Below are 27122 nucleotides of genomic sequence, written 5' to 3'. Positions count from 1 at the left end.
TTCCAAAAAGGTAAGTGAGAATCAAAAAAGTCAACTTTTTAATGACACCCCTTACACCCCTCACATAAATGACCCCCAAAATGGACAATTTTGACAACTCATGAGCATCTACTCATTGAATGCTCATTAGCCATAATGAGTTATGAGTGATTAAGGATTAATTCAAGATCAATCCTTTCACTGATCCCTCTTTTACACTAATCATATCCCACTAATCCCTAATTAATTCACACAATTGAGCACATCATTGGATAGCAAGGGAATGCTAATCTTTGTGCATCAACAATTGCGTACATTAATCTAAAATAGGAGAATAATTAGACTCTTAATTATGGTCTCCTCTTTTAAGGTAAAACTAAGCAAAAAGAGTCAAATTTCTCCAATTGATGAAAAATTGATGTGATTAGGTATTTTGATGCATCTAGATACTCTCAAAACACTCAAAAACTCCAATTTTGACTACTCGTATGATCAATTTTGACCCCAATTAACACATTTAGATCCCAATTAACACATTTTCTAATTTTTGGGCCTTTTGGACAAGATTAATCACCCTTAATGACAAAAACCAGTCCATTAAGAGAAATTAATCACCCTTAATGACAAAAACCAGTCCATTAAGAGAAATTAATCAAATTCAAGGATTTTTTGATGGTTTTAAGAATTTTTTTGAAAGATTAAGCTAATCCTAATGCTTGCTAACACTCTAATGCAAACAATTTCAACAAAAAACACACAATTAAACTAAAATTAAGATTTATGTTTAAACTAAAGAGAGCTAACATTCACTAAGAAATGCATTCTCTTGCATTGTTTGATGCAATGGATGCAAACTAAGCCTAATACAAACTATGTGCAAGTCCTAAGAACATGAAAAACCATAAAAACAACAACGAAATCAACAAATTAATCTAAAAATTAAACAAAAAGCATTCTTTTCAAAAAACAAAAAAGAGAGCTATTCTACACCAAATCTCACACAAATCACCATCAAATCCACATCTTTTTCATGGGAAACCATTAATCAAGATAATGGGCAATGGGTTATGCGTAGATTAGAGACAAAACGATGGAAAAAGCCAAGGGATGGCTCCTCGACAGCGATGCCAAAAATGTTTTGGCTCACCCTAACCCTCCTTGAAACACATACAAAAAGAGATTACCTGGTGAACTGCAAACTGTCAAGCTTTACAACTCCTTAAGAAACAATTCCACCGTGCCTCCCGACACGACGAGCGGTCACACCACCACGCCGCACTACGGGTCCTCGTCCCTCCTCTCAGTTCACTTCACTCACACACACTCACTAGCATGCATTAGGGAGAGAGATTAGCAAGAGGATTAGCAAGATCAAGACTCAAATGCACAATGGGAGAGTATGTTGTATTATGAGAGAAATTCACTTATATACATGGCCATAAGTGTTCACACTCACTTAAACTATGGCCGACCGGGAACTTTAGGCTCATAAGAGGCCTAATGCTATTACAATGACTACTCTCATAATATATCTATGAAGTACGTCACTTAGGACTTCATCCTATCTTACTACCACACGCTCTTGAAGCGGGAATCACCATAAATACTCCGTGGTGACACCATTTACGGGCGCCCGTCCAAGTTGTAGCTTTGGACACTATGGCTTCATATCTTGAATGCATGACCCTTTGGTGTATCTACTGTGACTCCTCGATGTAAGATAATGGCGGTAGCTCTTGTTAATCCTAGAATTAGATTAACAAGGGGTCACTTTCAAGCAATGAAATCAAGCAAGCCCTCAAGCCTCTTAATTTCAAGCAATGAAATCAAGCAAGCTCTCAAGCCTCTTTATGAGTATAAGTCTTAATCTTCTAACCTAATTGTGCTTGAGTCTAAAGTTTGATTAGTTTAGTTTATTCATCATTATGATTGTTCTTAGGTATCATCCACCCTAGCTTAGCTTAGCACTAATCACATGTACTTAGTATATGATTAATTCATCATTATGAGTGTTCTTAGGTATCATCCACCCTAGCTTAGCTTAGCACTAATCACATGTACTTCCCATCACCATCTCCTTGGGAGCTTGGATCCTTAAGTTCTAACAATGACAATGTAAGAGAGCTGCCACAACACACACCAAATTTTCGTTAGATGGGGGAACCTTTAAATAGGTTGAGGTATATCATCATTAGCCCATGGATTAGCTTAATCCTCACCTATGCATGCCTTAAATCATGTCTCTTGATTATTATAGGTATACCTCCCCTTAATTATCCTAGGTCTACCTTCCCTTGTCATTCAATGTTGATTGAATAAGCCTCCCCTTGATTATTCTAGGTCTACCTCCCCTTTATTATTCTAGGTCTACCTTCCCTTGATTTGAGTCTCATTCAATGTTCAACATTCAATGTTCATTGAAGAATTTTATGCACTCCTCACCTAAACATGCACCCTAAATCATCTCCCTTGATTCTAGCTCTACCTCCCCTTGATTAGGGCACGACACCTTACAAATAGCCATCTTGGCAACAAAATCTTAATCAAACTTTTGGAGGTTAATATAGAGATGGAATGAGTTATTATATTAAAAAAACTACTTGAAAGAGACTAATAATGTTGAGTGCATTGGAATATAAGAAGATCAAAACTAAAATCAGTTACCACAAGTATACCACTCACTGCGGAATAACCTAATTGTTGAGAATATTTCACTAAAAAGATACTAACTTTTGAGTTAACAAGTCTTATAAATTCATTTAATAGATATAGACTTGCATTGTAAATAATACTTAAGAACATTTTTTGCATTTTTATGCTCTCTTTCTATGAAATCCTTCCACACTAAGAGTTTCTCATGATAAATCTTGTGGATAGGATGCAAATGGTTAATAGTATCTCATTTAATAAAAAAAATGGTTGGACCTATCCACAATTCTCAACAAAGTATGTAAAAGAAGTGCATATAGAAAAAGTTCTAAAGAGGAATTTCATGAAGAAAACATCCTAAAGTGTTATCCTTAAGCAAAAAGAGACTTGGAATGCCCTCTGATCCTTTCATCACATCAAGCTCACCTTTGGGTCCTTTTCTTGATTGATCATTTAGGATGCAGCTCTCGTTAAGATAAGTGAGCCCCTTAGCATTTATGAAAGTTGTGTTAGGTACATTAAAAGTGAAAGAGATTTATTTGACAAGTCTACTTTTTAAGGGATTAAAATCACCATGTATGAACACCAAGTGATCATTATTGGATTCAATAAGAATGTGAGAAACTTCTTGCCAACTCAAATATATAATAATTTACAGTGCTTTGGCTTAATCAATGCATACAATTGTGCACCAAAAGTACCATGGGCATGCCATTGTATTAATGAAAGCAACTTATGATCATAGTGTTTCAACCTAATCGATGCATATAATTGTGCACTAAAAGTACCATGGGCATAATGTCATTGTGCTAAAGAAAGTAATTTATGAATCATATGTTCACACATTTTGATAAATATATGCTAAGGATCATAGAAATGTACTATTAAAGCTCCAACTTTTTTATATGTGTTTGAGTTACATAAATGCTTAACTTTAAGAGGTTTCTTATTATTTGAATGATTGTTATTCAAACTAAACAAAAACAAGTACCACCATTGTCCAACCACTAGACAGGATTATCATTTTTTTGGAGCAATGAAAGGCAATAGTGGAAAAGTGGTCATCTTTTTTATTTTATTCGTTTTGGAAGAGAGAGAGAGAGAGAGAGAGAGAGAGAGAGAGAGAGAGAGAGAGAGAGAGAGAGAGAGAGAGAGAGAGAGAGAGAGAGTTGTCTGTCTGACCAAGGAGTCCTCCATTCTTCAGCATCTTCATTTGAACGGATGTGGTAAATTACCAGCAAAATCATATTTAAGCATGGAAATTATTACTAAAACACACATCAATATAGAAGGGTAGCCTCAAATTGCATATGTGAATGCTATGTGTATTTAATAATTCATACTACCTCCTCACACATGAAATTTTGCGACATGAAGAAGATGGATGGGTGAGCTTTACCATGGGCTTGCGAGAAATGGAATTTTAATCTAGCATGGTAGCTGATAGCAAAGGGACCCTCTTTCTCATGTGTTTACATACACTCCTCTCCTCTTCTTTCATCCATGTGGACAATTGATACCTTCAACCCCCTCCCCCCACATTTGTGCATCAGTTACGCACAAATACATGTGATGTATATATGTACATAATTACTCTTATTTATTTTCTTACAATGTGAGTGCATGGGCACGCACACACCCCAACGCACACACACACACACACACACACAACAACAACAACAACAACAACAACGATGACGACGATGACAGATTGGACACTCTTTTGCATGCATGCATGCATGCGTGCGTGTTCACCCACCCACCCACACACTTATGTTACTTGCATGCATGCATGCTCATCCACCCACACACTTATGTTACTTGCATGCATGCATGCTCACCCATCCACACACTTATGTTACTTGCATGTATGTTTATGACAATATATAATTACATGTTTCTAATATGACATGTACTAACAATGGTTGACATAACATGATGGGCTCATTTTTGTTTCATGTCTTTCTCCCTCTAAAATGATTTTTGGACAAACAAGAAGACTAATTAATGGATAAGCAAGGAAGTTGGATCACTACACTTCTTTAAAGGGGAAAGTTTAAGGAATAACGGAGGGGTGATTATGGTTTGTTGACCTCTCTCTCTCTAGCTATGATGTTCAACAATTTCATCATCATCATCATCATCATCATTATTTCTCCCTCTATTCAATTGAGCAAGAAGGTGAAGAGGCCTTACTAAGTGGTGATGGGGAGAGGATAAAGGGGGAAAACTAAGGAAGTTTGATCACTATGCTTTTTGTCTTGCCTTGTGGTCGGCTTTTGGATTACTTCATTAAATCTATAGTTGAATTCTATGGGAAAGATAAGTGCCAATTCTTTAAGAAGGTAAAAAATAAAAGAACCCCTTCTGTATACACATTTTTACATAAGAAATATAAATGATAATGAAATTGTGTAACATCATACTCAAACGAGAGAGAGAGAGAGAGACAGTTCAATGTATCATCGCGATCATGTTTATGCGACTAATTCCTCCCGCTCCTTCTATGTCTCTCTCTAAAATAAGAGGTTTCCTGTTAAATAGTGGGGTGGGAAAAAGCATGGATGATGGGTTCGTGACCTTTGCTCTCACAACAGAGGGAGCATCAGCACTAATGGACCACCTTGAATGAACGTGGGAACAACTCCATCTATATAGAGGTTGTGACTCGTGACCCGTTTTGGGGAGGGCATAGACCTAACATTTATGCCGTGGGCCTTGGGTTGGAGAGGGTGGTGGGCGGAGGAGGTGACAGGTAGATCTGCCTTCCTCATAACAGAGCGTGGCCGAAGAAGACTCATCACCATAGTCGCAAACGTGTAAGCTTTTTGCTCTTTCTTTGCAGCTTTCCCTGCTCTTCCTCGCCACAGCTAGCTTTTCCTGTCTTTTCCCGCCATAGATAGCTTCCTCTCTGCCAGTTTTTCCTGCTTTTTCTCGCCATCGCCACTCTGATCTGTTGTGTGATACTTCTCGGCATCCCGGCGCCGTTCAACGATGTCCTATGACGATGAAGAGTCGCTCGAGCATACGCTGCTGGTGGTGCGGGAGGTGTCTGTGTACAAGATCCCGCCCAGGAGCACGAGCGGGGGTTACAAGTGCGGGGAGTGGCTGCAGTCGGACAAAATCTGGACCGGCAGGCTGCGGGTGGTGTCGGTGGGGGAGCTGTGCGAGATCCGCCTAGAGGACGCCAACACAGGGGAGCTGTTCGCGGCCTGCCATGTCCACCCGGGCAAGCGCGACATTAGTGTGGAACCGGCCACAGACTCCTCGCGCTACTTTGTCCTGCGCATCGACGATGGGCGGGGAAAGCACGCCTTCATCGGGTTAGGGTTCACAGAGCGCAACGAGGCCTTTGATTTCAATGTCGCTCTCTCAGATCACGAGAAGCACGCCCTCCACAAGGACAACGAGGACGCCCAAGAGCACGCCGACCATGAATCTCTCCCTTCTCTTGACCTCCGTCTCAAGGTATGCCCCCATTCACCGTCAGCTTGATATTTCCTACCCTAGAGTCAAAATGCCTCCTTTTGGTGCTTCCTTTTTGGGTTGGATTTTTAACTTGGATCTCATCATAGGGATTACACTGGCCACCATGTTACACCTAAATCTGATAGGAATTGAATAAGGTTTAAATGAACGAAAAGAGACCCCCTGCGCACTTGCATGCATGCACGCATGTGCACACCTGCTCCCTACAAAAAAACAACCATTATAAAGCAATTTCTTCAGAGATCAATATTGACAGGGCGTTGTGCATGATAGGTGCTGTGTTTGGATCTGATGTGGCATGCCATCTAATTGTTTGCCCCTGCTGTTGCCGCCAGCCAGCACTGTCGCTGTCTAAACGCCGCCACTTGCTGGAAAGCACAGCGCTGCCCCCTGCGTGGCTGCGCCACCTGAAGCGCTGCCCCCTGCCTGGCTGCATTGCTCCCTGCCTGGCTGCACCACCTAGAGTGCTGCCTGTGCCACCTGGTTGCACCACCTGAAGTGCTGATCTGGCTGACTGGAACACTGCTTGCCTGGCCACCGCCATTGCCTACTGGTCAGCACCGCCTACCTGTGGGCTGACCGTACCGCTGTGCACCGCTACTGCATGCCGTACTGCCGCTGCTGGATACCTGTACTGCACAGCCATGTGGACTAACCTCGGTTCATACGCCTCTGTACAAGTCTATTGAGGGTTGTTTCTATTCCGGTTTGGGCAACAGAATCTACAGCTGGTCAACATATACTTCGTCATTTACACGCATCTCTTGTGTACCTCGTGTACAAGCTTGGGGTTTGTTGGATCTGAACTTGGCCTTGGACTTGGATTTGGATTTGGATTTTGATATGGTACTAGCCCGGTGAGAGATTCTTGTGGGTCATCCTTGTCATGTGCTTGGCATTAGGATCTTGTGCCTCGACATCAGCATCGACTCCGACTTGGGTTTCTACATTGGCATATTTGTTTGCTTTTGTATTCATTGATGTATTGATCTTGGCTTGCTAAGCCCGTGGATTGTTTCTGAATAAATTCCTGAAAGGGGGCGGGGTGTGTTCCTCGCTCAACGTGTGTGTAGTGTGCAAAGTTCCCTAAACCCTTCTCTCTCTTGGATACGTGGAGGAATCTGTCACGGCACACCCCACTGGGCTTACACCTTATCTTTCCAAAATTTGTACTTGTGGCTCCGATAGCAAGACTACTGTAAAGATGACATGCTGAATGAAGACCCCAAATATCCCTTTTACAGGGCCAGGGTAGGCTGGTCGGCCTTGTCTGATGGCTGTACGGCTAGTCTTGGGCTGCTCGACCCGTTGCCCTATTGCCGGTGTACTTGTGTGCCATTGTGCTGCTGTCCAGCTTGCAGGTTGACCTGTGAAGGTGTGACATTCCCTCCATTAAGATTGCAGTTGTCCTGGTATCCAAATGGGTGCAAAAGCTCCAATCAAATCTCCTTCAAGGTATTGATTGCATAATAATAAGAAATGGCCGTTTCCTAGCCCGGAAACGTTGTTTCCCGAGAGTTGTCGTTTTCGTTTCTGTTTCTTCGTTTCCTATTCTCCAATAAAAAATCACCCATTGATTGTCTCATCTAGTGCTCGCTTAGTGATTTTCTACAACTTTTGCTCACTATTTATTTCAAATTATGATGGTGTACTTCTCAAACTTTTCCCTAGTTATTATTATTGTTTTATATTATGTATCATATGTCCACCGTTTCTTACTTGTTTTCGTTTCCTAGTTTTGAGCCGTTAGAGGCCAGTGTCGGAATGGGCAACGGAAACGAGACAAAACACCTGTGAGAACAGGAATGTAGAACTATAGGAGAGAGACAACTGTATAAACTCTACTATATACAAGAGATCCAGTACAAAATGGTGTGGGGAGATGACATGCAATATATACTAACAGGGGCAGCTAGTCGGCTAGTAGTAACTAGGCCGATAGTCCAGAAAGGGCCCATGACAGTCGGTCAGTATAAAAAAGCAGTTGGCCCCAGCACATGATCAAGTCGGCCATCGGCCAATAGAATATCAGTCGGCCAGTGACATAACAAGTCGACCAGCAAAAACAGCCCCCCCCACAACCAAGAAAAAATAGGGAAAATATGGACAATGAGAAAAAAAAAGAGAAACTCCTAACCGGGCGTGCACACCCACAACAGAGGCTGTCACTCCCTACTGAGTAATATGGTATAGACAGGAGATGACTGCCAACACCCCCCTCTCAGCTCTTGGATGTGGAACTAACCCTAGTGAGCTGGAGGGGTGCTGACAGAGCATTTGTTGAGGTAGAGGCTTTGTGAAGAGGTCTGTCGCATTGTCCTTCGTTGAACAATAGATAAGCAAGATGTCGCCAGCGAAAATCTTCTCACGAACAAAGTGATATTGTATCTTTATATGCTTAGTCCGGGCATGAAAGACCGGGTTCCGAGCAATAGCTATATAACTCTGGTTGTCGCACTGGAGGACTGTAAGTTCCTTTTGTGGAAACCCAATCTCACCAAGTAACCTCCGCAGCCACACCACCTTGCAAGCAGCACCCAAGGCAATAGTTGGCTACATAGTTGTCAGGTACGAAAAGTTCGATTCGGTACGGTACGTTCAAATACGGTCTTGGAACGCATGGCTAAATTTTGAAAATAAAAATACAATGGAGGTATGGTCCACTTAAAAAATACTTAAAAATATAAATAATAAATATATATTGTTATACACACATACACATAGATGCAAAACTTAGAGAAGTTACAACTTACCCAAAACATAGAAATTTAGGAAGAGGGAGAGAGAGGGAGAGGGAGGGGGAGGCTTGAGGAAGAGAGAGATGCTTGAGAGAGCCTAGAAGGGAGAGAGGCTTGAGCCTTGAAGGAAAGCTCGAGGGAGAGGATTGATCTTGAGCAATGAGCATTTGCGAGGGGAGGGTTGAGCATTGAGCACTTGTGAGGATGGGGTTGGGGGAGGGGCTATTATATAGGATGCATGATGCATCATGCACATTGCAAGCAAAGGGCCAAAGGCTTAAGCCTTAAACAGTCCCCAAATTGCCCAAGAAACGGTGAGAAAAATGGTCAAAAAATGCCCCAAAAAAATAGCCCCAAAAAAGGGCCAAAAACGGTCAAAAAAACGATTGAAAAAAATGGTTGCCTGGATTCGACCGAACCAGAATCGAATTGCTTGAATCGAATTCAACCGTTCGTATCGAATTGGACCGCCTGAGCGGTGCGCGAACCAGGCGCCGTTGTGGTTGGCTCTCTTGCTGCTCCAAGAAATAGCTCCTAAGCCAAGGGTAAAGCCGTAGTCTGATGTAGATCTCCCCGTGTTTGGATCTCCTCCCCAATTAGAGTTACTCCAATCTCAGAGACTGACTCGGTTCTTCGTTTCCCTCCAGTGTCATAGAAGAGTCCAAACCTTGTAGATACCGCAAGATCCACAATATTGTGTCCCAATGAGTCTTCAAAGGTGTCTGCATAAATGAGCGCAACAGCCCCATTGGAAAACTCAAGTCCAATCTGGTGTTCAGCAACCAAATCAATGAACCCACAAGCTTTCGATACAAGGAGGCATCAACCTGCTCACAAGGATCATGTACTGTAAGTTTAGTATTTGGGTCCATCGGAGATGAAATAGGCTTGCAGTTCTCCATCCCAAAGGCCTCTAGAAACTCATGAACATACTGTTGCTGAGAAACAAAGAACCCTTTCTAGGTATGCCAAATCTCCAATCCCAAAAGAAATGGAGTAAGCCTAAGTCCGTCATCTCAAACTCCTTTGACAAGGCAGACTTCGTCATAGCTATGTGCTCCACATGACTGCCAGTGAGAATAAGATCATCCACATAGAGGATAATTAAGGTGACCATACCGCGTTCTCGTTGCGGTTCAGAAAACACACCCAGGCCTCCACCATGTCGGGAGAGAAATCGTATAAAAAAGAAAGCCAACATGAAGTTATGGAGGCACAAAGCTTTCAAAGCGATACACCAAAAGAAAGTACGCTTCTGCCAAGCACATAAGAGCTCTTGAGAATAATGATGGAGCAAATAAATTCACTGAAGATGCAACTTACCGTAGAAAAAGAGAAGCCCAAGGAAGGCCTCTTTAGATCCAGCACAAATGTTCTTCGGTTTGGAGGAGCAAAGAAGAAAAGACGACGAAAGACGTGAAGAAGCAAGAAGAAAAGCAAAAGAAGAAAAAATAAAGATGAACAGAGACATGCGGAGGAACAAAGGGATAAGGAAGCCCCACACAAATATGAGGAAGACTAGCGCCGTCGAGAAGCTGCCGATCGAGAGTTTTAGCAAAGACTCAACTGTGGGAGACTATGCGAATCCAGTATAAGCAAACAATGGCATAGATTCTAGCATCCCTCCCTAATATGGTTCATAATACCTCATCCTTCATTGCCCCTACCACCACCGTCATCCAAACTGTCATGTGCACAGTGTGTATCTACCGTGTGCTACAGGCACGCAAGACTAGTTTCGAGGCTTGGGGAAGCTTGGAGCTAGGCAAGCTGATTGATGAGCTGAGTTAGGGATAGACTAATGGACGGGCACCAAGTATGGACGGGCGGGCGTCCAAGTGTGGACGCCCGATGATCGGCCAAGAGCCTATAAAAGGGTGGCCAAGGTTAGTTATTGGGATATAGAGAGTCTCGCGAGTTTGTGAGAGCTCTATGGTCTTGGAGCCTGGATCTAGTGCAGACGTGCACCTGCTTTATGCAGCCGAGGCCGGCAGCAATCTCAAGGCCCACAAGGGCAGCTTCGTGGCGGTATGGGACGTTGCGAGGAGGAGATTGGTCGGTATGTCAACCTAGTTAGCTTAGCTCGTGGCTCGGTGGGGACAGCCAAGATTGTGGGCTTGCCCTGGCTGACATGGTTGGGAGGTGAGTCAGGCCTGCATCCCCTTGTTGTTTGTTTATTCGTTGGTTAGCAGGTTTCGAGTCTCGTACCAAGAACGATCACGAGGAGATCCGTGGGGATTTGACACAAACTTTATTAGGTATGATGGTAAGTGCGATCATGTTGTTGTTACTTAGTTTATTCATCAATTTGAAGCACGTTTTTCATTAGCTAAAATTAGATCCACAAGGCAAAGTTCGTGTAGCAGCACCCCAACTGATTAGGAAAGCTGTTATTTGGTGGTAGCATTGGTCACAACTTCACACAAACCCCATCACAGGCTAATTCCAATTTGATTGGGCTACTTTTGTGGTTGACCTCAAGGCTCATTTTCTTCCACCACAATATATGACCAATCTTGAGGATGAGTTTTACCAACTCACTCAGGATGGTTCCCTTGTTTTGACCTATTCCAACAAGGTCATTACCATGGCCCAACAGTTGGGCATATCAGAAGAAGATAAGCTCAAGCAGTTCATTAGAGGTTTAGACACAAACATTAGGTTACCTAGTTAGGAATTTTAAGGCTTAGACTTACGCATGGGCACAGACCCTTAGAATCAAGAACTGATGCTGAACGGAGGTAAGCACTGTCTAGTCGTAAGTCCCAGCAGCAATCATCTACCTAGGAGTTATCTACTTAGGATAAGGATTCAATGCCACCAATGGTATTTGATGATAAGTAGAGGGTGAGGTTGAGGGACAGACAAAGGCTCTCATCCGTGTCTATGGCACTGCAAGGGGAAAACAATTCATTGTCCTCTTTGACATGGGTAGTTCTGAGGATGCCATCTCTCCATAGTTGGCAAACAAGATGAGCTGTGCTCTCCATCCGTGTCTATGGCACTGCAAGGGGACAACAGTTCATTGTCCTCTTTGACATATTCAGTTCTGAGGATGCCATCTCTCCATAGTTGGCAAACAAGATGAGCTGTATCTTGGTTCCTTATCATTTAGACGTGGACGGGTTTACACTTGGTCTACGTACACACCTCTCTCATAAAGCTCAGCAGTTTGAGTTTTAGGTTCAAAAGGCAACATTCCAGCGGGATTTCATAGTTTCCCCTCTTTTAGGGTGTTACATGATCCTCGGGATCGAGTGTTTTAGACAGTATACACCCATTCTTGATTGACGGTAGGACACTTTCACTATCGTTGAAGGTTTTCTTAAGTCTTGTAACATGCGGAAGCTTCGTAGTCGAATCGGTAACTTCAATGCTCAGAATTCAGCAATCTTTCATGACGAATATAACGCATAAAACTGAACTAGATGTAATGCCAAGAAGAGTGAGTTTGGAGTACTAAAAATCCATTACTTGGGATACATCATCAATTCATCAGGTATTAGCCTTGATCGTGAAAAGGTACATGCCATTCTTAGTTGAGATATTCCCCAGACAACCTAAGAAATCCACTCATTTGTGGGTCTTTGTTAGGCCTACAATACACATATGGACAAGTTTTCTGACCTTGCAGCACCTTTCACTTTCTTGCTCAAGGGCGTGAACACTGAAGACTCTTCGGCAGAGAGTGTCCGTCACGGGCAAGGCCTTAGAGGCATTTCAGACAATGAAGAAAGTTGCCTTTGAGTCACCAGTTTTGAAGTTGGCATCATGGGATGATTTTTTCAAGGTGATTACCAATGTTAGTAACCTAGCCATTGAAGTTGTTTTACAGAAGATGGTAGGCCAGTGGCTTACTATAGCCGCAAGTTAATTAACGTCGAAAAGAATTATTTGGTGTATGGCAAAGAGCTTTGGGGGTGATGACCGTGCTTAAACATTGGAAGCACTTCCTTTACGGAAGAGGATCACTAGGCACTTAAATGGTTGCAAACCATGCCGAGTGCCCAATGGAGTGACAGGCAGTCCATATGAATATTGCATGTACTTGGAATTCGTAGAAGTTTATCTTGCTGGCATTATCATCTCCAGATTAGGCATATATGTGCATATTTCATGCTGTATCTGGCTAGATTTATGAGGCCATGCATTCATCTTATTTTAGATATTTTTTGCTATTTTTGTCTATTTTTTAGACATTATTTTAGTATTTTTTGCATAGTCGGCCAGCCCATTGTTTTTATGCTGGCCGACCAGCTCTTGTCCAACCTATATATAGGTGGCTTGGGTTTGCATCATTAGCACTTCATTTTTCAGCCATTGCTGTTTGTTGTATGCACCTACGGGCAGCCCTCGTGCTCTACTTCAGCAAATAACAAGTTTTCTACTTCAGTTCTTTTGCACATGTGCTTCTTTGCAAGATCTATTTGCTGTTTTTCTGATTTACAGCCATTCTTTCATGGTATCAGAGCCCAGTTTTGCAAAGGGACCTGCGTTTTCTACATCTACTGCTGTAGGCAAAGATCCACTGCATCTATATCTACAAAGGAGCTGCGTTTTCTGCTGTGGAGCTGCGTTTTCTGTTGTGAACCTGCATTTTCCACAAAGGTGCTGCGTTTTCAGCCTGAGATCTGCGTTTTCAGATCTCAACCCCGTATTTTGGTGCTACAACAGGGTTTTAACCGAGGGGAGTCATTTCTTACCTCTCCTTTTGGTTTCCCACCCTCCCATCCCTTCTTCTCCTTCCTTTCTCTTAGCTGCACTCAGCTTTCGAGGAGGAGTTTGCTGATTTTCTGATCAGCTTTGTTGAAGAGGAGGATTTTGTTGCGTTATCGGAGATATGGCTTCTGGTCATAGTCATTCTTCTCACTCAGGGATTCTCTTTTCTTCTCCCCGATCCCAAGCCCCAAATTCAAAGGGATCTTCTTCCCAGCTTCGTGTTTCTCTACCTTATTCCCAGACTCCTGCTTCTTTTCCTTCCATATTCCCCACCACCACCACTTCTCTTGTTTCTCCTATCCCACAAACCCCCATCCCAACCCCTTTCCATGTGCCATCCTATTCACCCCCTCAAGTGAGTGATTCCATGAAGCTGACTGCTACCAACTACCATACTTGGTCGTTTTATACGCAATTGCTTCTTGAAGGAGCAGGTGTGTGGCTCTCTGTCACCACTCCTCACTTGGTGGATGCCGCGTTTCGTGGAGTTCTGGATGCACGGGCCCGTCTCATCATCATCCATTGTATGACACCATCTATCCAGGCACAATTCATATCTTCTCGGAGTGATGCCAGTCAGATGTGGAATGAGATTCAGAGGAGGTTCGGGAGAGTATTTTTCGTGAAGATTGCTAAGTTGGAGGCGGATCTTGAGAAGATTACCATCAGTGACTCAGATAATATCATTGATAAGATTGGGGAATTCACAAGAATCAAGAGGTAGCTTGAGGACTATGGGAGCTTGATCAACAACCCGACCCATAAACTGCTTGTTAAGCTGCCATCATCCTTTGACTCTTTCAAAGATCACATCTGTAGACATATGCTCACTTATGGTAGTGCTATGTGTGAACAGGGCTTAACCAAGGGCACTTTTTCCCGTGTGGTTTTTTCCCTTGGATATCAAGTGTGAAAGGACACACTACCTATAATATTTTGTACTTCTATATTATATGGATGTGACACACATGCAAGAGTTGACTTGCATTTTGTGGATACCACACTTTTGGCTCTCTTTCTCTCTCTCTCTCTCTCTCTCTCTCTCTCTCTCATTTCTGTGTGTGAGCTTCTCTATCCTGCACCTAACCCTAACGTGTAGGTTTGTGTGTGTGAGTGTGTGAGTCCAACACCAACAATTGGTATCAGAGCTGGGAGCTGGCCCTGGAATTCTGCCCCTGGAAAAGCTGCAGCAAACTGTGAGTTTCCGTCCAAGATTGCGAAGTTCCGTCACCTGTAAAATTCCGTCCATCGCCTGGGAACTTCTGTTGCTGCTGCTTCCGTCCGCTAGTTCCGACCGACGGCTCTGTCGCTATTGCTTCCGATCACCAACAGCCGGCGGCTCTAGTGGAGAGCCCACCACCGCCGCTCAGCCCGCAGGTGGCACCTCCCTGTCCAGTCGGCGGCGATAGTGCAGCCAGAACCACCGCCGCCGCCCAGGAGCGCCTCCCATCCGCCATCGTCCGTCGCTGCTCCGTTCCGGCCGCCCATCCGCCGTCGTCCGTCACTGCTCCCTTTCGGCCGCCCAGAGCTGCCGTTGTCACTGCTCCCTTCCGGCCGCCCAGAGCCGGTTTTCGCCTCCAGCACCCAGACATCCGCACGTACCCAGCAGACGACTCTCGCCGGCGCCCTACACATCCATACTACTCCTCCACGTGCAGGTACTTGTGCTCCAGGAAACTTAAATATTCAAATTAAGTAGACAAATTAAAGGGGGAAAAGCTTTGCAGGCACTCTACACCATATTCTCGCCAGGAAAATTTGCAAACTGCAGGTGGTGCAGGGTTCAGGCAATTTGCAGGGTTCAGGCAATTTGGGGGATTTCTCAATTTGAGGCCAAATTGAAAAAATTGGACATGTTGCTTTTCTTGCAATTTGGGGGTTTTCCAAATTAAGGTCAAAATCAGCAAATTGAGCCTCTTTCAGTTGCAGAAATTTGGGGCTTTTGTGAAAATTGGCCAATTAAATTTACATTGGAGCAATTGGAGTGCATAAAAATTGGGGCTTTTCAGATTGGAGTATGTAATTGGACATTACAACTGTGATTTGTCGCGTATGTATACACATTGTGTGTAATTGGACAATTTGGTGCAGGTTTACACTTGCTTCGGTTTGCAGGCATACATTTGCACAGGACATTTGGTTGCCTGGCAGTGCACATTGGTGTTTGGTTTGCTTGCAGGTATATTTTGTTGACATGGCACAAAATGCTACAGATGTATTTGGTGTGCTCACCCAGGAGGACAAGTTGGATGGATCTAACTACTCCCTTTGGAGTTTCATGATCCGTAATTTGTTGGTAGCCAAAGGGCTTTGGGACATCGTGTGTGGTGATGACACACGCCCACTTACCATACAGCCAGCTACGCCTCAAAGGGGAGGTGCTCAAAGAGCTCCTGATGTAGAACCTGCTCCCACATAAGAGCAGAAGAGATGGGACTCTAGAGATGCACAGGCCATGTCATTGATAGCCCTTTCAGTGAAAAGGACTATTATTTTGCACATTCGTTCTTGCAAGACATCGAAGCTTGCATGGGACACATTGGAAGCAATGTATCAGGTACGCAATGAGACAAGAGTTGCCTACTTGAAGAGGCAATTGGATCTTCTTTCTATGGATGAGGGTGACTCCATGGCAGATCATCTCACCAAAGTGAAAGATTTGCAGGAACAATTGCTCAACATTGATGAGGTTATCCCAGACAGAGAGAGGGTCACCAGCCAAGGTTATGTGAATAGTCCAGCTGAAAGCACATTGTATCTGAAGAAAACCGATGCCGATATTCTCATAGTCATCTTGTATGTAGATGACATGCTCATTACAGGTACTAGCAAAGCTCAAATTTCAGATTTCAAAACTGATTTGAAAGCTGAATTTGATATGTCAGATTTGGGGCCTTTACACTACTATCTCGGCATACAGTTTATGCATACAGATGATGGCATTGTTATGCAGTAAACTAAGTACATAAAAAGTTTGCTAAAAAGGTTTCACATGGATGAATGTAAGTCCATTTCTACTCCAGTAGAACCAGGTGTACGGCTTACTATGCATGATACTGGAGAGCCTTTTGAGGCTGGCATTTACAGCCAGGCAGTGGGATGTCTCATTTACTTGTGTAACACGAGGCCAGACATATCTTTTGGGGTGTCTTTGTTGAGCAAATTCATACACAGCCCAGGCACAAAGCATTGGCAAGCAGTCAAACGCATTTTTCGTTATCTTAAGGGTATCCTGGATCTTGGTTTGTTTTATCCCGGGGGGGCAGCTTGCAGTTCTATGCATACAGTGATTCAGATTGGGCTGGTGATTATGATACCAGGCAACCACCAGTGGGAATTGTTTTTTTCTTGGCAGTTCATGCATATCTTGGTTGAGTAAAAAGCAACCCATTGTTGCCACATCTACTTGTGAGGTTGAGTACATGGCAGTCTTCACAGCCACAGTAGATTGTGTATGGTTGAGGAGACTATTGGTTGATCTTCGTGAGTGTCAGCAGACACCCACCACCATTCTCACTGATAGCCAGAGTGCTATGGCCGTGGCATGAAATCCAGTATTTCATGCACGTACCAAGCACATTGAGATTCATTATCACTATGTTAGAGAGAGGCTACATGCAGGGGAGATCAGTTTATCTTACTGCTGTACACAGGATAATGTTGCAGATCTATTCACAAAGGCTTTACCTCGAGAAAAGTTTGAAGCTTTCCGCAAAGCTTTGGGCGTACTCTCATACAGAGAGTGATCTGCTACCTTGTACAGGTTCACACTTCCACTACAGGAGGTATTTGTAGGCATATGCTCACTTATGGTAGTGCTATGTGTGAACAGGGCTCAACCAAGGGCACTTTTTCCTATGTGGTTTTTCCCCTTGGATATCAAGTGTGAAAGGACACACTACCTATAATATTTTGTACTTCTATATTATATGGATGTGACACACATGCAAGAGTTGACTTGCATTTTGTGGATACCACACTTTTGGCTCTCTCTCTCTCTCTCTCATTTCTGCGTGTGAGCTTCTCTATCTTGCACCTAACCCTAATGTGCAGGTTTGTGCGTGTGAGTGTGTGAGTCCAACACCAACAACATCTACTTCCGTGAGCCTCTACCCTCTTTTGAGGAAGTTGTGACTTACTTACATGACAAATGTTTATTGAGAGGCAAAGGGAAGATAGATTTTGCTTTTGTTGCCCAAAGTAAGGGCAAGTTCAAAGGAGGCAAAGGAGGCCGCAACAACAAAAGCGAGAAGGGCAAAAGCAAGGGTTCTAAGGAATCCAAAGGTTCCAAAGAAGAGGAGTGTGCCTATTGTGGTAGGCCTGGCCATACGGAGGCTCGGTGTTTTGCAAAGCGTAATGATTCCAAAGCCGCCAAAGCCAAGTACAAAGCCAAGGACACCTCCAAAGATGTTGACAAAGATTCCAAGGACAAAGGCAAGGATAAGGTTCCAGAGGAGGGCAATGCCAAAGTGGCATACATGGTAGTTACAGATTCTCCCGTTTCTTCACAGGATTCCTTCCTTGTGGTCACAGAGATCACTTCTGATGCAAATGAAGGCAATGAAGGTGTTAGGGTTAGGGTTTGGAGATGCTGCAAATAAGCGTGGAGAGCAACAGAGAGGGAGAACACGACTTCAGTATTATGCTTGATTGAAAAGTGAAGTACAATAGCCACATAATAGTGACCCTAAAGATATGTGTTCACATGTCCGGCCATAAAATGTGTCGGGTGGACCAAAACACCTATAAACTGAATATAAGTGAAACTAGGCTAAATTGGGGGAAAAAACCTCCACTAACTGAAGTAAAAAGTGCCCCAGTAATCTACTGATGATCACTAGCACTCCTCTGGGTGCATACACAGCATAACACCCAACAAACCCCCCTGGAGTGGTATGTGATCACTGTACATCATCCACCAAAAGGAAACAAATTCAAAGCACTGCGGAATGCTTCAAATTTCGGACGTGGTAATGCCTTGGTGAAGATGTCTGCCACATTCTGATCTGTAGGACAGTAGATCAGACTGATATCTCCTGCCTGGAGTCTCTCCCGAACAAAATGATAGTGAATCTCAATGTGTTTCGTGCGAGCATGAAACATAGGATTCCTGGCCACAGCAATGGCACTCTGACTATCAGTATAGATAGGTGTAGGCTCCTCCACTGAAATATCCATATCAGTCATGAGACGACGCAGCCAAACACACTCAACAGTAGTAGTGTAGGCTGCTCTGTACTCTGCCTCACAAGACGAAGTGGCCACTGTGGTCTGTTTCTTGCTTAGCCAAGAAATGCATGAAGAGCCAAGAAAGAAACAATTTCCCCCCTCAGGATAAAGCAATCCAAGAGACAAGGTACCCTGCAAATAACGGAATACACGCTTCACAGCTTGCCAATGTGACAACCGCGGGCTGTGCATGAATCTGCTCAACTGAGAGACTGCATACTGAATATCTGGCCTTGTATTACACAAGTAAATGAGGCACCCAACAGCCTGAGCATATGTAGTGGCATCAAAGGAAATACTGTCATCTTGTAGTGACAGTTTCATCCCAGGCTCCATAGGAGTACTAATAGGTTTGCAATCTTGAAATTTAAACTTCTCCAGAAGTTTAGCAACATACCGTGATTGCAACAACCCAATGCCTTTGTTATCCTGCACAAACTGTATGCCCAAATAGTAATGTACAAGCCCCAAGTCAGACATGTCAAATGTCTGTTGCAGTATCTCCTTAAAAGCTGCAATTTTGTCATCATTTGATCCCATGAGCAAGAGATCATCCACATAAAGACTGATGACCAGCAGATCCGTCTCTTCTTTCTTTACATACAGAGTGGCTTCTGATGGACTGTTCACAAATCCCTGAGTGAGTAGAAAAGCATCTATTTTTGCATACCAAGCTCGTGGAGCTTGTTTCAAACCATACAAGGCCTTTTTCAGCCTGCATACTTTCCCTTCATGACCATGTTCTGCAAAACCCATGGGCTGAAATACATAAACTTCCTCCTCGAGGTCCCCATGTAGGAATGCAGTCTTTATGTCCAACTGGTGAACAACCCAACCACGATGTGCAGCCAATGCAATGACACACCTAAGTGTCGACATACGGGATGTAGTGTGAAGGATGTATTTTGGGAAAAATGCACAGGTTTTCCTTCCCACGTGATCAGGCTCTAAGAGCAACTGCAAAGTTGCAACTTATACACAGTGATCTTTGTGGTCCCATGCAGACGAAGTCATTAGGTGGTTGCTTCTATTTTGCAACATTTATTGATGACTTCTCTCGTATATGCTGGGTCTATCCTTTGACATAGAAATCACAGGTATATGATGCATTTTTGGCCTTTGTAGCACTTGCTGAGACAGAGTCAGGATGCACTCTCCGTTCTGATCGAGGGGGGGAATATATGTCACATATGTTGAATTCCTTTCTTGGGAGTAGAGGTATAAAACATCAGTATACTACTCCTTACACTCCACAGCAGAATGGGGTTGCAGAAAGGAAGAATCGGTCACTCATGGAGATGGCCAGATGTATGCTAAAGGCAAAGAGGCTACCACATATCTTTTGGGTGGAAGCTGTCATGTGTGCTTGTCATATTTTGAATCGATGTCCCACAAAGGCATTGGTTTCTATTACTCCTTTTGAGGCTTGGCATGGCCGCAAGCCTTCTGTATCGCATTTTCGTATCTTTGGGTGTCTTGCATATGCACACATACCCAAAGAGTTGAGGAGGAAGCTGGATGATAAAGCCACAAAATGCATTTTTGTTGGGTATAGCCGTGAGAGCAAGGGCTATCGGTTATATGACCCACTATCCAGGAAGATATTCACTAGTCGGGATGTGATTTTTGATGAAAAATCAAAAATATCCATGGCTGGTTATGAGGTAAATCAGGCTTAAAATGATGTGTTTGAAGGTCTACTACCTATGGAGTTTCATTCCACAGTTGGTGATCCAACTCATGAGGGTACAGGACAGCCAGCAAATGATGTAGGTGGTGCAGAAATTCAGCAGCAAAATGAGCCAGAAGCTGAACCAAATATGGGGCAGCAGGCACCACAGGTCAGACATATACCTAGATGGTATTTGAGGACATTACACGACAGCCATTTAGAGGGTCCTCTTGCTGGTCGTACTCGTAGGGAGACAAGGACCAATGAGCATGCACACATCATGGATTTGAATCTGGTTATGGCAGCCAGTTTACAGGATGATGATGAGCCTGATTCATTTGTGGATGCACGAGATAATGTGCATTGGAACAAAGCCATGCAGGACGAGCTTGATTCTATTAAAAGGAATCAAACATGGGATTTGGTTGATCTGCCCAAAGGCAAGAAAGCAATTGGTACTAAATGGGTCTATAAGTTGAAAAGACATGCAGATGGATCCATTGACAGGTACAAAGCCCGTCTAGTTGCAAAGGGCTATGCACAGAAGAAGGGCATTGATCCATGAGAGGTAGATCTGTAAACATGTTATGTCGCTGCATAAGCATAAGACTACCAAAATTTACATGCCCCATGCGAGCATGCCATAACTCCGCATCAACCATAGCTGGAGTAAGAGTGAATGCATTATAAGCAGACTGATCCACTGGCTGAAATGCATCCAACTGATAAAGTCCATGACATAATGTACCAGTAAGCATCAAGGTCAAGGCATTAGCTTTGTCTCTGACCATGCATTTATCATCATCAAAGTGGACTTGCATACCACAATGTGCTAAAGAAGAAATGGACAACAAATTCTTCTTTATCCCTGGTACATATAAGGCATCTGTAAGGCGGAGAATGGAGCCATCAATGGCTGTGAGCTGAATCTCCCCAATGCCACGAACTGGATATGAAGCATTGTTGGCACACTGAACAGTTTTGCCAACAGGGACAGGGCCAACATGACTAAACAAATCCCTGCGAGATGTGATATGCTTTGAGGCACCACTATCAAAATACCAAGTACATGCATGCTCTGTCAAACTGAGTGCCTGTGAAGACCAAGAGGCATCATAGCTGCATGTATAAAAACAGTAATCCCTGTCCTCAACAAAAGAAGCAGTCTCTGGAGGAGCTTTAGAAGCATCATTAACAGGCATCCTAGCTTCCTTTGTCTTCTCTTTGGCAATCCTCTTCCTACATTCAGTGATGTAGTGACCTGGCTTCTTACAGTAATGACATTTGCCCTTCTTCTTGGGCTGTCCATCACCTTTCTTGGTATCCTGTGAAGAACCACCATCACCTGAATTTTGATTTGAACTCTTTGGCTGAGTTTTTCCTTTCCCCTTTTGACCTGTAGTAAATGCTTGTTCAGCATTTGTGTTCATATTCATATTCTTCCTCATTTGCTCCTCTTGTAGTAAGAGAGCAACAAGTTCCTGATACTTGAGGGGTTCAACAGCATTCCTCATGCTGAGGTTCAAAGAGGTATGAAAAGCCAAGTAAGATCTTGGCAAAGAGTGCAAGATGGTGGACACAAGCTGTGTCTCAGGAATAATCTCATCCACATTGATGAGTTGCTCTCTCAAATCCTGGAGCTTGTTTAAGTGGCTAGACATATCATCTCCTTCATTCATTTTCTGATTTTCCAGCTCTCTTTTCAAAAATGAGATCCTAGTCTCATTACGAGCAGCATACATCTGCTCCAAAGTCACCCATGCATTCTGTGAAGAGCCAGCTGAACGAATATGAGGTATAATGGACCTCTGTACTGACAATGCAATGAGTGACAAAGCTTGTGCATCCCTGGCATCCCATGTCTTTTGAGCATTTGTTCTTTGAACAGGCAATGGCTGCCCTGGAGCCTGTACCTGTTGTCCTCGTCCACGAGCACCCCCTTGGGGAGGAGTCTCTGGAGCCAATGGACCTGGACGTGGTTCATCACCACTAACAAAATCCCAAAGATCTTTTGCCACAAGCACATTTTTCAGCACAAAACTCCACAAGGAGTAGTTCGTGCCATCCAATTTGTCTTCCTTAGACAAATACGTGAATACATCATTTTGCTGTTGATTAGCCAATATGCCTACGCACAATGTTGTACCTGTTTATCAAAAAACCCAATAGCAAAAACCCTGAAAACAACTGTACTCCACTGAATACAGTTCACTCAAGTATGCCTGCATTCTCAATCCTCTGAATGTGCAGCTCAATGCACCAATGACTGAGTAGAGCAGCAAATGGCGTACACAATGCCAAAATGCCCCAAAAATGCCCAAATTTACTGCACCCAAACTATGCAAAAAGACCTGTATAGTTCTTTGCTAGAAAGTCTGCCTGTATTTGCCTGTAGATTTTCACAGAGAAAATAAAAATGCCCAATATTCAAATATGTAATGCTTACCACTACTGTGCTGAGCAGTAGTAGAGTCAACTGTACTGTGCAGGTACACAGCAGCTACAGTCGAGGTGCTGCACGGAAGCAGGTACAGAAGCAGGGCGAGCAGATACAGTTCGGAAGCAGGTACTGAAAACTGGTACTGAACAGGTACGGAACACCAAATGCTGCTGGTCGCCTGTACTGACAGCTGTACAGCTTGTCTGCGCAGGTGTGTACAGAAGCGCTGACTGTGTACGGAGCAGGCAGTGCTGTACGGTGCTGGGCGAGCAGGTACACGTCAGCTGCTGTTGACTGTATGCAGGTACAGTACGGGTACTGAAGGCGGCGCTGACTTGTACGGAAGCACAGATGTACGGAGCAGTACTGTCCTGCGCAGGTGTGTACGCACTGGTGCAGGTACACTGTACGGAGCTGTGCGACTGTACCTTCAGTTGATGGAAACAGGTGATAACATGTACGGAGCAGTGCAGTATGAAAGGTAGTGATACCAAGTACGGGCAGGGCAAGGGCAGACCAACGAAGCTCTGATACCAAATGAAGGCAATGAAGGTGTTAGGGTTAGGGTTTGGAGATGCTGCAAACAAGCGTGGAGAGCAACAGAGAGGGAGAACACGACTTCAGTATTATGCTTGATTGAAAAGTGAAGTACAATAGCCACATAATAGTGACCCTAAAGATATGTGTTCACATGTCCGGCCATAAAATGTGCTGGGTGGACCAAAACACCTATAAACTGAATATAAGTGAAACTAGGCTAAACTGGGGGAAAAAACCTCCACTAACTGAAGTAAAAAGTGCCCCAGTAATCTACTGATGATCACTAGCACTCCTCTGGGTGCATACACAGCATAAAACCCAACAGAGGTGAGTGGCACACATGAAGAAATTGAGTGGATTGGTGATAGCGGCGCTTCGGCACATATGACCAAACTGGGTTTAAAGTTCAGTTTTTTGATCACTATTGCTCATTTTATGACGGTTGAGATGTAGATTCTATTGTCATGTCTGCTACATTGTGCAATGTGGATATGCATGATAGGATACAAGAGTCCCATGATGTTGTGGTTGACTCTACCCCTACAGTTCTACGTGACACTGAGTTGTGGCATGCCCGGTTTGGTCACCTAAATTTCCCCTTTCTTATGCGGTTGCAAAAGCATAACATGGTGGTTCATGAGTTGCCTCCTTTGCAGCTCCGTGTTAAGCATGTATGCAAGGGGGGTTTACTTGGGAAGATGCATTGGCATTCTTTTTCCAAGGATGGCACAGCTTGTGCATAGTGATGTTTGTGGCCCGATGCAGGCTCCATACAAAATGCCTTTCTCAAAGTGGGTGTGTTTCTCGTGGTGTGTGGACCTTAGCATCTTTCTCATGGTGTTTCATGATATTGGAAACGAATGGAGAAGTAGAACCTTGGGGTTTGTGATGAATTTAATAAATTAATTTCACTGAGCCAAGTGAGGCACTTGAATTTCTCCATGTGACACTTTCAGGAGTTTTTTTCTTTTAAAAACGGTGAGTTGGATCCTAGTTGTGAAGAGGAGGTTGAGTTTTCAGTGGGTGCCTAGAGGCAATTCGGTCTGCTATCTTGGCTGTAGTGTGTGAGCATTCGATACTTTTCCTCAGAGCAGCAGATTACCGCCCCTTTTTGTGTTTATTTAGGGTGGCTGATAAAAAAGTCAAAGCAATGCAAGTTTAGCTCATTTGTCTCTTGTGCTTGTAGATTTCTTATGTAATCCATAACGTAGACTTTTTGTGCAGCCTTGCCCTTTGTACTCATAGAGTGCTATCGTTGGAAAATGATCTTTTCTGCCTTTACAAGTAGGATACTTGGCTAATTTTGCAGGAAGGTGAGACTATTAGGATAAATGTGAAGACAAAGCCAGCTTCCAATTCAGGGATGATGTCACATGCAAGTGGGGGAAGTAACGTGGCAAGTACTGGGGGAATGAAAGCATCACTAGCCCCGCCTCCAGGTGGTGGTCGGCTTCGTTCACCCCTCCCTCCTCCCCCTAATGATACGAGGCATCTTCGAGTCACTAGGACAACACCTTGCACACGGGTTTCTGGAGCAGCTGTACCTCATGCCATCATGACACAGGAGGCTTCAAGAGAGAGCGGTAGACCAACCAGTGATCCTTTTGCTGATCTTTCCCAGCTAGAGGTAATGTGCTGTCATTATGTGTAGGTCGGATGCTTGATGTCAACATATTCTGCTATTACTTACTTGGACCCATTGTATGGCAGACTAGTCTTCCATCGTCATTAAAGTCGGGGACAACCTCAAACAAGAGCAGCCATGCAGGTTGGGCAGCTTTTTGAGCTTGCCAAATCTCCATCAGAACGACATTTCTATGGAGTTATGATAATGAGGGAGGAGTGGGCTCTTATCTCTATTGAAGTGATATAATTTGAAGGGTGGCCTTTTTGTAGCTGTAAGCCCAAGGCAAGTCTATGCTTGGAAGACCTTTGATGAATAGAATGTGATTGAACTCTAGTGCCAATGAGAACTCTTTTGTACCTAAGAGGTCTGCAAGATTTCAGCCTTGGAAAAGCAAGGCTTTGTTTTCTTTCCTTTTCCATCCAGCGTAATGAAGTATGCATTGTGGGGCTGTTGCCATGGTCTCGGATTTTAATTTTTTCAACTGCTTTACTTGAAAATGCTGTTGATTCTATAGTTGTAAAGTATGTTCGCGACGATAAGGGGGGAGCTATAATCTATTCAACTTTTTGGCCTTGCTTCTGGCTGCCACTATGATCTCTATGTCTTATATTTAAATTTGAATTCATAGTACCTAGATAAAGTAGCTTGAAGGCAAGGAGGTTCTATGAGAGGAATGTTGACACAAACCAGACAGTCCAAATCCTTTTTTAGGTTTCTTTTATTTGAAGATATGATAACTAACATATATAACTAATGAATTTCACATCAAAAATATCTGTGGATTAGGTTAGAAGGACAACGTTGCATGCCCATGATGAATCTTTGAGCGCATAATTCGTGTGCACACACACTTACAGATTGAATTTAGAGGTTCAAAGAAAGTAGGTATGGTTAATTAACTGGTTTAATCCATTATTAAGTAGGGAATATTCTTGGAGGAGACCAAGGTACCTTTTAAAACAAGTTGCAAATACCTTTTCTTTTTGGTGTGCCCTGCCTTGGTATTTGTGATGTTTGTATTTTGTTTGTTTGTTTATCAAGTATAGCATTGAGTGATCACTATAATACTGATAAGTTGTTTCTGTAAGAGCTGTTTGGTTTTATTAGATTGTCCGCACGTAGGGAGCTCTAAGTACATGATGTGTGTTCAATTATAGTTAACAAAGTGATTGTGTTTGATTGTGGTGGTTTATATGCTGTAATTATAGCTAAGTATTTTGTGTTTCGTAGTGTAAAGTTTGTTGAGGTTTATTTTATTCCTTGATTTGTTTGGGTTTTATAGTTTTGTAAGTTAATAGTGAGGTTTCCATGGCTATTGTAAAAATTTATGGATTTAAACAGAGATTTGTTGCATTATTTGTTTTAGTTTCATGTAGTCCTAAATATGTTGGATTGCATGAGGTATTTTGTGTTGACTACTTGGTGATCTTGTATTTAGACAATGGATTACTATTGATTTTGTGATATCTAGAACATATTTTGAAGGAGGCAGTAATCTAGTATTTTTGATATTACAATGTTGTCTACTTTGAGATTGACAGTTTTTTGATTTTTTGATTTTTTGATTTTTTGAAATTTTTTTTGGGAGGGGGGGGGTGGGTGTGTTCATCTGGTAGTTTAAAGTTTGTTGCAAATTCTTTTGGGAAATAATCAGTAGTTGTTTAGTGTCACTTTTGTTGAATGGAACAAATATCAAAATGTTCTCTATAATAATTCTCAAGATCGTTTTGTTTATTGTAATGTACACAATGAATGATTGTTGCTTTTCATTTTTTTTTCTTGAGGTAATTGAGAAATTAGATGCATACATTGTAGAATTGATTGAAATGTTATGTATATTGATTCTAAATCTAAGATTTACGTTTCAAATGAAAAACTCTAGCCTCAATTGGAGATATATTTATAAATTTAAATTGGAGAAATTTAATTATTGAAGTGTCATTTTTTTCTTTGGTATTTAAGAAGTTTAATTATTGAAGTGTTAATTTTTTTTATGTAAGCATATGGATCCATAATGTATTGCATATCAAATATATTGAC

At 42.9% G+C, this 27122-nt stretch overlaps 1 protein-coding gene across 1 annotated transcript; it reads left to right on the top strand.

The window, feature by feature from the left end:
• Positions 1–5302: 5302 nt before the first annotated feature.
• Positions 5303–25676, top strand: LOC147618043 (uncharacterized protein At1g03900-like). Its single transcript, XM_086775279.1, has 3 exons — positions 5303–6096; positions 24765–25082; positions 25166–25676. The coding sequence occupies exons 1-3, from the start codon at positions 5623–5625 to the stop codon at positions 25238–25240; spliced, it is 867 nt and encodes a 288-aa protein (XP_086631405.1). The 5' UTR covers positions 5303–5622; the 3' UTR covers positions 25241–25676.
• The last annotated feature ends 1446 nt before the right edge of the window (positions 25677–27122 follow it).

Source organism: Cibotium barometz, chromosome 35 (genome assembly GCF_041138505.1).
Source record: "Cibotium barometz isolate CiBa-2024 chromosome 35, ASM4113850v1, whole genome shotgun sequence".
Lineage (NCBI taxonomy): Eukaryota > Viridiplantae > Streptophyta > Polypodiopsida > Cyatheales > Cibotiaceae > Cibotium > Cibotium barometz.
The sequence above is the reverse complement of the archived record's forward strand: the minus strand, read 5'-3'. Positions and strand labels throughout refer to the sequence as shown.